We start from the raw sequence: 10,460 nt of genomic DNA on the forward strand, positions 1-10,460 counted from the left end.
GTGATTGCCAGGTGGGGGAATTATAGAGGCATCGCTGGAATTATCTGAAGGAGTGGGCCAGGAGGGAGGGCCTAGGAAAAGTTACTATGAACTGAGTGTTCCCACAGCCACAATGATGCCTAGAAAGGTCAGACTGTCAGGGATTTGCAAAGTGCTGTTGTCAACAGAGGAGGAATAAGAAAATGTGCAAGAAATACTACACTGGACCTGAGGAAGCCTTGAATGTCCAGAGTGGCCCTTGAGAGGAAACAAATTTCCAAAGAGTTTATCTTGGCTTCTGGTGAAAAGGAAACAAGTTCATGGTTCATGTCCAGTTCGAAATTGGGTCTCAGGTGCTAGTTTACATCCTACATCATGCTGTCAAAGGGACTCAGTCCAGTGGATGGCCAGAGAAACAGCACCCTCCTGGATCTCTCCTCTCCAGGGTTCAGGATGGTGTGGTCTTCCCACAGTGGTGAAGTGAAACAGCGAAGATGGAAAAAGAAAAAGCAAAATATCTGTGCCCCAACCCTTCCTCCCTTTGTTACATAACTTCTCAGCTGTGTGAATGGAGGCACTTTCTGCAGTTCATTGTGGGTACAGGATAAAGGCACTAAGCAACTATTAAATCAATTGGTTAAGTTTCTTCAGGGAGACTCAAGGGGAGGATCAAAGTCTCTACAGACTTCAAATCATGACTGCAAAAAAGCTCTGCTTTGGATGCATACGATAGATAAACATTTCATTTACATCTTAAGAATGCACCAAAAAACATGCAGTATTGCACCTTTTTTGTTTGTGTTTGTTTGTTTTGCTTGTTTATCTTCAGCTAGAAAGAATATTTGTTCTTAGGTGTTGCTATATATACCTTGATGACTTATTTAGTTTTCTACATAGCTTCCTTTTAAGGAATGGCATATTGGTCCTCTCTCTGCCTACACCTGCACAGAAACCTGACATTTCCCTGAGCAAAGGCAGGAAAATTGACTGAGTGCCCCCCACCCCCACCCCCCATTATTTCTTTGGGCCCTTCATCCCACAAACTTGTAATTTTTATTATTTTCAATTTTTTTTTTTTACTGAAATCATGCATTAATTAATTCAAGGTACACCTTAATCAAATAGGCCATAATGCTGAATAAGAGAACATGCTTTGAGCTCCAAAAAAGTTATTGTTCCCATCTGACTAACATATGCACTTAAATACAGTACTTTATTTACTAATAAAATAGTTAATAAATGAAGGAGTGCACTTTTGGTGAATGCAAATGAAAAAGGATCTGTTTTTAGAAGAGTCGATTCAAACGTAAGCTTATCCCCTATTGTTTGAGTTAATGTTCTTGGCATGCGATCATAAAATAAATATTATCGGAATCAAACATGCTGACATTTAACTCCATTTGTTTTCTCTTGCAATAAGGAGGCTAAGGTTTACATCCAGTTCTAGAGGCCAGGGGTCAGGGTACAGGACCATTGAGAAAAGACCTGCGTTGGGCTCACCTGCAGGTGAGAAACTTAGCACTGCAGGTGAATCAATTGATTTAATTCAGTATCTTTTTCTTAGAGAATAGTTTGGATAGAAGAGAAATAGGGCAGAAGGAAAATTCCTACAGACCAGGACCAGTATCAGATTGATAGGGTGCTTTGTAAACCAGTCTTAAGTAATTTTATTTGCTTTTTTTTTTCACCTCGTAAGATGCAGTTTGGTTGATCAAAATAAAAACATTTGTTCATTGCCCCTTTGGCTGGTATATCATGTTATATATAATACATCAGATGCACTGTTTTAAATGTGCTATGCAGTTTGCAAAGATTTTCTATCAAAGTCCCATGCAACTTTTAATTTTATATTTCTAAGTGATCATCTGGTTTTTAGTTAAAAGAAAAAAGTTAAAGAAGTCCAAGGATTACAAATGTTTCAGTATGGGGAAGCATATGAATCTTATTTTATCTAGCTCATGGACAGAATTTTTTTTAAACCAGTTTTAGAAAATACACTTTCTTTTTCCATTTTTTAATAAAATGAAAATAGTTTCTTTTTTTTTTTTCCCCCATGGATCTTGGAAGCTTCTGGTTGGCCACCCCCAAAATCCGCAATGCAACAATGCATTGAGAGTTAAATAGAGCATTCAAAGACTACTTAGTAAAGTATCAACAAAGAGTGACATGGGTCACTAGAGTTTTGTTTTAAGTCTTTCAAGCTGCTAAGCGGGACTTTTTAAACATCGGTCAGTAGCTTGCTCTTATTAACGCAGTTTTGGTTAGCTATGGTGCAGTTGCCAGTTCTGATATTGGCCTGTCTATAATGGGCTGTGCTATTATTCATATCCTCTTCGATCTCCATGTACTCAGATTTGCTGAGAGTAGAGGAACTGCGCCGACTGAGGTCACTGTCAGAGGCTAAATTAGGGGAGCTAACGTGGAGCAACTGAGCCTGCTCTTCCCCCTCAGTTTCTCGGTGGTAGAAATAGTTGAAATTGGACACAATGACAGGTACGGGCAGGGCAATTGTCAGCACACCAGCGATGGCACACAAGGAGCCCACGATCTTGCCTCCAATTGTCACAGGGTACATGTCACCGTATCCTACAGTGGTCATGGACACCACCGCCCACCAGAAAGCATCGGGGATACTGGAGAAGTGCGACGCAGCTTCTTCCGCCTCAGCAAAGTACACTGCACTAGAAAACAGTATGACCCCGATGAAGAGGAAAAAAATAAGCAGCCCTAGCTCTCTCATACTAGCTTTGAGGGTCTGGCCCAGGATCTGGAGGCCCTTAGAGTGGCGGGAGAGTTTGAAGATTCTAAAAACCCTTACCAACCGGATAACCCTAAGGATGGCCAGCGAAGTGGCCTGCTCGCCTTTCTGGTTGCCCTCCTGCTCGGCTATCTCGGTGCCCAGGGTGATGAAATAGGGGATGATGGCCACGATGTCAATGAAGTTCATGATGTTTTTGAAGAAGTCTGTCTTGCTGGGGCAGGCAAAGAAGCGCACCACCAGTTCAAAGGAGAACCAGATGATGCATAGGGTTTCCACGATGAAGAAGGGGTCCGTGAAGATGTTGGAATTGTAGATAACCGTGGTGTTGTCAATGTGGTGGACAGTGCCCGTGAAGTCCTTGTCATCCTTCAGGTCAGGTAGAGTCTCCAGGCAAAAGATGACGATGGAGATGAGGATGACCATGACTGAGACGATGGCGATGACTCTGGCCGGCCCCGAGCTCTCTGGGTACTCGAAGAGCAGCCACACCTGGCGCTGGTATTCCTTCTCGGGCAGGGGGCGCTCCTCCTCCTTGATGAAGCCCTCGTCCTCCCGGAACTTCTCCATGGCCTCCTCGCCCAGCTCGTAAAATTTAATCTCCTCAGAGAACATGTCCAGGGGCACGTTGACCGGCCTCCGCAGCCGGCCCCCGGACTGGTAGTAGTAGAGGATGGCGTCGAAGCTGGGCCGGTTGCGGTCGAAGAAGTACTCGTTCCTCAGGGGGTCGAAGTAGCGCATGCGTTTCTTAGGATTGCCCAGCAGCGTGTTGGGGAACTGCGCCAGGGTCTTGAGCTGCGTCTCGAAGCGCAGCCCGGAGATGTTGATCACCACGCGTTCGCAGCACTCGTGGTCGTCGCGGTCCGTGGGCCGGGGGTAACTGCCATCCTGGGGGTGGCCCGGGGCGGCCGATGCCTCGTCCATGTTCTCCCCAGACATCACCGTCATGGTGGAAGCCGGGTGCAGGGGTGAGAGACCAGGAGAGGGCCAGCGGTGGGAAGGACGAAGAGAGAGGGTGGGGGGGACCCGAGCGCCCCCCCCACCGCAGTGCTCGTCTTCCCCACGCTCAGGGGGAGGGCCTTCAAAGCCGGCAGGTCGAGAGATCTGCGACTTCGCTTCTGGTTCCCTTCCCCTCCACCCTGCCTTTTGCTCCGTTCGGAATGCCCCTTCCTGCGGCCCAAGGTGCAGCTTTTGGCCCAGGGTTCGGGTGGGGGGGAGGGTTGGTGTTTCTTCCTGCTCTGAGGTGCCTTAACGCAGTGCTGTTCTAGCGGGCCGGGCCATCGTTTCAGGGGTCACCCTGGCCTCCCTTCCCCTCCGCGAGCTCTCCTAGGACCGGGTGCAGAGCCAGCTGAGCAGATCCCCTCGCCTGACACCCCCTTTGCTTCTCCTCGGCTCTCCCCCCTCCTACCCCTCTTCGCCCGCCGCCTTCTAAGCTCCCACCAGGGCGATCGATGGACGCTGCAGAGAAATAGAAAGTGATACGGGGGTAGAAAATCAGAAGCATTCAGATGGGACGGACCTACAGACACCGAAGAGCACAGACCTCTAGTTTTTTTTTTTTTTTTTTTTAAGAAAGCACTGGACTTTTGCTGGACGTACACACAGACAGACACACGCGGACACCCGGAAATCCAAGTTTGGGGTTCTCCCATCCCACTTTCCCCAATACCCAACAGCCGATCTGCTTTCAACTTCGTTAAACTAGAGATCGGAAAAGCGCCGACAGACGCTGGGGGAGCTCCAGGTCCCAGGCAGCATCCCCACACCCCCGGCTTCCCCCACCCATCGCCCTCATCCCCCCTTCTGCAGCCCCCAAATGGGGAGCCCCCTACCTGGCCGGCCGGTTTGGCGCAGGGGTGGTGCTGAATCCTCCGAGAGCCCGAGTCCGAATGCGGCAGGTTGGTTTTGCAGTACCCGGGCGGGAGTCGCGGCCGCCGCCGCCACAGCATCCGAGAGGCGCCGGGGCAAACTCGCGGCCCTCGCCCCTCGTCCTACACCCCGTCAGTTGGATAATCGTTTTGCTGAGCAGCTACGGGGGAAATGTCTATTCCCTACCCCCATTCTCACCCGTTGCCAGCAACCGGGAGTCTGTGTCCTCTCTTCTGGTGCAGGGAGTTCCGGAGGATGCGGGGCGGAAAATCAAAATGCCACCCTCTCCCGAAGCACTGAAGCAAATGACGATAAACAGCACTCTCGCCCCCTCCGAGCACTACAGGAGCCCTTGATTCGATCCCGAAGGAGGCGGGCGAGCAAGAGCCTGGGTCTACATGGCTCTCGGGTGCCCTGCGCTTCCTGCACCCCCGCGCGGACCTCGCCAAGTCTGCGCGGCGCGCCGGGAGCTGTTAGGAGCGCAGAGTGGAGCGGGGTGCGTGCGGCGACGGGTCCGCTCGGTCCATTTCTGGGCGCTGCAAGATCAGCAGAAACCTGAGAAAGCGCCTGGAATGAGGAGCAGCGATTGGCCCACCCGGGCGTGGGTTGGGGCGGGCGGGGGAGGGCAGGAGAGAGGAGGTAGATGGAAAATATGAGGGGGTGGTTCAGCAGAGGGGGGTTGTCATTTGGTTCCCACCCTTGCCAGCCCAGCCTTTTCTTTCTGCTAGAAAAGCCGACCACCAATTCTACTTCCCTTATGGTCCACAGCCCTGCACATGCACAGTCCCTGGCCGCGACCTTCCGCGGGAATTTCACATTGCAAACGGTCAGATCCGACGCAATGCAGGCAGTGGTGCTCCTGGCAGAACTCCTCGGATGGGGGTGCGTTTGTGCAGTCCCACAATAATCCGCTTCGGTCGCCAAGCTCGGCGCGCCATCTCGCCCCTCCCGCAGGGGGCTCTCTGCAGGGCAGACCCAGCTTCTCCCCGCCCGACTCGGAGAGATGAGGACCTGGGGTAGAGTTCTGCAGCTGAGGAGCACCTGGGTTCTGTATAGTGTTACTGCGAGGCGGCGGTGCCCAGTGTCGGTCGCTCTTTGACCTATGACTGGAGTTGGAAGTTTTCTTACCATCAGTTTATTTTGAAATACGGAAATGTGGGCAATCACCGAAGGCTTCGTGGGTTTGTGGGGTTGTCTAACAACTTGGTGCTAATTGGGACAATTCTGAGAAGTCGCCTGCCCACCTTCCACCTATGTCCCTCCCCCGCAGCTTCTTCTCCTCGCCTAGTGCCTCCACAGAGTCACTTGCAAGGCTTGCAACTTTCTCCGGACGGGGTCCGCACAGAGATGCAGGGCAGCACGAGCGAGGGCGTGCGCGGTGCACTAGGACTGCGACGCCCGCGGCGCCCCCCGAGGCGCTGCGCCTGGGCGCCTGCAGCGCGAGAACCGGCAGTCAGCAGCTCCTGTACTTCGACTGCTGCGGAGGCTCTAGGAGACTGCAAGAGCCTGGAGTCGCCGCTGATTGGTTCCCCCCTCTTCATGGGGACCACCCCTTCGCACCATCCACCTCTTTAATCAAAGCCAATGATTGCATGCTCCCCACTCCCTAGTGGATAGCAGAAAGCAAGGGGCCTCGGCCGGCTTCCCCAGGCAGTGCAATAATCCCAGGTACGGAACTAGTTAAGTCCCTTCTCCAGATTCAGACTCCAGCATTCCTTTCAGAAAAATAAAAATATTTGTTCCTTCCACTCCTCTGGATCCATATCCCAGCTTTTCTTTGACGAACAATGAATTCTCTTAAACTCCTTCTCATATAAAACTGCCCTTTCCCCATCTTCTACGCTAATGTTCTATTCCGCTAACTCTTTCTGCACTACTGCTTTATTGCAAATGAAAGAAAAGAAAAAAGAAAACATGAAGAGCTCTGCGCTGAAATATTGTCGTTTTTGCTGCTGCTTCGGCTCTTACGGCTGCTGTTGTTAAAGCCCTATGAGACATAACCCTGCCAGACGTGATAAACATTTTCTGACCATGTTCTAACGATACTGGGGTTCCCTATCCTGCTCTCACACCCCCCTCGGCCTGTAACCCAATCCTTCTTTTAAACGTCCTATACGACTGTCATCTCCCAAGCCTCATATGGATGTACTTGCCCTGATTCAGCATTTGGCAATTGCCTTACTAGAAGGGATTCACAGACTGGATGGAATCTCAGGTGCCTAGATTCAGGGCTTTATCTGGGGACATCATAAGATCAGGAAGTTTTCAACTCCTCTAGAAGATGTGTTTAGAGCAGGACTGGGCCTCCAAGGAAGTTGACGAGCTAAGAACTCATCATTCTTGATGCAAGCCCAGGGTTGGTAAGGGTCTGGAGGTATATATTCACTCAACAAATATATAGGCAACCCCAGCTATGTGTCACACATGTTCTAGCCCTAGAGACACAGTAATACTAAGGTACATGAGGTCTCAGATCTCAGACCTCATGGAGTTCACATTCTGGCGGGAGAGATAGACAACAAACAAACAAACCTGACATTATACTGTTAGGTAAAGAAAATTAAGGGAAAGGGATAGAGAGTGACAAATATAGATTTACATGGCTAGGAAGGACCTGTCTGCAAGAAGAGAAAGAGCAAGGAATAAGAAGATCAGAAGGATAGGGTAAGAGCCAATGCAAGGGTCTTCAGGCAAGGACAAGCTTAGCACATGTGAGAAACAAAAGAGGGCAGTGAAGTGACCAGTGACCAAGGAAGAATGTCATAGAAGGTAGATCACAATGATAGGCAGGGACCAGATCGTGCAGAACCTCTTAGGCCATTGTAAGACTATTTCATTTTATTCTGAGTGCAATGAAAGATATTGGGGGACTTGTATTCGTATAGTATTATAATATGATTTGCTGTTTTAATAGATTATTCTGGCTACTGGAAACAAGGTGGGAGGTTGGAGGTTATTCAGTAACGTAGGCAATGATGGCATAAACAAGGTAGATATTGGTAAGCTTGCAGAAAGTGATTGGAGTAAGATTACATTTTTAAAATAGAGGTGATTTAGGATGTGGGGGAAAGACATGTTTTAAGAATGTCTCCTAGGTTTGTAGCCTTAGTAACTTGGTAGATGGTGATGTCATTTACTGGAGGAGTGGATTGCACAGCTTCTCTTCCACCAGGATGTGAGCTACACAAAGTCTGGCACCTTATGTGTCTTATTTATTACTGCATTGGGCAGCTGAGGCCTCTCCTCAGATTCTCTCCAGCTCTCCCTTCTTCTTGCCCTGTGGCAACTTGAGCTGCCTCAGCTGCTGCTGGAACAGCCAGCTGTGTGTGGGCAACAGAGTTCTGCCTCCTGAGGTTGGCCACACTGCAATGAGTAGAATCTGGATTCCTCAAGACCACACAAAAGTCCAGATGAATAACACAGCCATGTGGAGGCATTAATTCAATGGACCAGTGAGAACTTGCCCAGTAGGATATAAGAGACAGGATAAAGCCTGTAAATAAATTCCCTCTCCCTTTATTCTTTTCAGGGACAAACAATCACATGGTCTAGTGACAGGGCTGCACCTTTTTGTGGCTCCTGAAGTAGTGGCCAGCTCGGTAACTCACCACCTTGTATCTGTACACTGCCCTTTCCTATTGCACTTCTCTATTTCCTTTTCTTTCATTGTCCGACAATTGCACCTGCCATTAAAACAGAAGTCCTGTCTCAAGTCCTGTTTTCTAAGGGAATCCAAACTTCAGTTTGAGACATGTTAAGTCTGAGCTATTTGTTAAATATCCAAATGAAGATGTTGAGTAGGAGGTTGGGCATATGAGTCTAGAATTCAGAGAGGAGGGCTGAGTAGATCAGGGTTTCTCAGCCTTGTCACTGTTGACTGTTGGGCTGAATACTTTTTTGTTTTTGAAGGGTATTTTTTTCTTGTTTAATGCATGTTAGGATGCTCAGTGGCATCTCCGGCCTCTACCCACCAGCTGCCAGCAGCACCTGCTCCCAGTTGTGACAATGAAAAATGTCTCTAGACATTGCCAAGTGTCCCCTGGGGGAAGAAATCACCCCCACTGGGAACCACCGGGGTAGATGGTAGTTATAGCCAGAGTAATGAAATAGAGCATTTGGACATTAATGTAGAAAGAAGAAATGTTGAAAGGTTGTGCCTCAGGCTATCCTAACTCTTAGAGGCCAATAAAAGAAGGAAGAGTCAGCAAAGGAGATGGAGAAGGAGGGACTGGGGAGGTGAGCAAAGCAGGAGAGTGGGGGTCTGTGAAAGTAAATGAGTACAGTATTTTAAGGAGAGGGATCAATTTTGTTGAATGCTGCTAATAGGAAGAGTAGAATGAGGAACTTAAAATTGATTGTTGAATTTAGAAAAATTGAGTCGAAAAGAGATTGATAAAGAACTGATGACAGTGGGTAAAATCAACTCGTGGAGTTTTGAAGTCAATAGGGAAAAGAAAAATAGAGTAATAGATGAAGGGTGACAAGACTTTTTTTAAAAGATGAGAGCTATTGTGATACGTATTATTGTGTGTGATGGGAATGATTCGGTAGGAAAGGAAAAATTGTTGATGCAGAAGAAAGAGAAAAATGGGAGCAATGTTCTTGAGAAGGCAAAAGGATTATGAGATCTAAGATCCAAAAGAAGGGGTGGCCTTGAAAAAGGACAATTAGTCTACAGAAATGGGAGAGAGGGAGCAGAGTTCAGATACAAATTGTTTAGTAGATGTGTTTGTGGGAGTTTGTGGACATTCACTTATGCAATCAAAAGCAATTTCCTCAGTAAAAAAAAGGAAGCAAAGTCACCAGCTGAAAGTAAGGATGGGAAAGAAGCCTTGAAAATTGGAGGGAAAAAAAAGTGAAATGACCCAGGAGATAAGGAAAGTGAAAGGATTAGGAAATGTAGGAGAATTTCCTCACTTGTGGTGAGAGACCATACATCTCAGTGACCAGGACGTGAAATAAACTTGGAAGTGAGTCATAATAGAATTAGTTCTGATGATCTTTTATAGGAAAATGTGAAACATTCTAAAAATAGCCTCCTTTTAAGGATCTGTTTCTAAATGTTATGTAGTGATAAGACAAGACATGGCATGAAAAGAAGTGGAGTTACCAGGCAAGAATGTGCCCATGTGGACTCACCTTAGATCCTGAAGGCAGGGTCACAAGAAGAGGAATGGCAGTCTTGCAAGTTATGAGGTATAATTAAAAATGGTAATATAGAACCACAAGAGGCTGGAAGGAAAATATGGTAGTTCACCAAGGGTTTAAGATGACAATGAGTGGTATGGATGGCTACATTAGCCAGGGGTCCTCCTGCTGGCATTTATGATTGGGCTTATTTGTATATGGGCTCCAGGTACCTGTGAACCCTCTGAAATTGTACACACACTCTTGTTACATGTCAATAATCTTATTTCTGAGGACCAGGTTCATAAGCGAGTTTTATCAAAATCTCAAAGGGCGATTACACTGGAACAGTTTAAAAGCCTAGGATTTTAAATCAGAGATGAGCTCTAATTCAATCACTCTGATCTTGGACTCCATCATTTTACATTTTCATGTTCTTTTTTGTGAAATGTAGCATCTATATCATAACTGTTATGAGGATAAAATACGAATCAAGTACTGATCAGTGCCTGGCATAGAGCTGAAGCTCAATAAATGCCAACTTCAAAAAAATAAAAATAAAAAGACACCAAAAAGGTCAGAAACCATTGCATTAGACAGATCTTCAATAGTCACCAAGGACAAAGCATGCCCTAGATACCAAAGACCCAGAAAAGAACAAATGTAATGTTTTCCATCAAGAATTTTTACAGGCTACTTTGCTGTTCAACCATAGCAGAATAACTAG

General features: G+C 47.4%; 1 protein-coding gene across 1 annotated transcript; it reads right to left on the minus strand.

Moving 5' to 3' along the window:
- Positions 1-1,937: 1,937 nt before the first annotated feature.
- Positions 1,938-5,158, minus strand: KCNA1 (potassium voltage-gated channel subfamily A member 1). The gene is made up of 2 exons (XM_011361789.2): positions 4,570-5,158; positions 1,938-4,195 (listed from the first exon to the last, which is right to left on the minus strand). The coding sequence occupies exon 2, from the start codon at positions 3,683-3,685 to the stop codon at positions 2,198-2,200; it is 1,488 nt and encodes a 495-aa protein (XP_011360091.1). The 5' UTR covers positions 3,686-4,195; positions 4,570-5,158; the 3' UTR covers positions 1,938-2,197.
- Positions 5,159-10,460: the final 5,302 nt, after the last annotated feature.

Source organism: Pteropus vampyrus, unplaced genomic scaffold (genome assembly GCF_000151845.1).
Source record: "Pteropus vampyrus isolate Shadow unplaced genomic scaffold, Pvam_2.0 Scaffold70, whole genome shotgun sequence".
Taxonomy (NCBI): domain Eukaryota; kingdom Metazoa; phylum Chordata; class Mammalia; order Chiroptera; family Pteropodidae; genus Pteropus; species Pteropus vampyrus.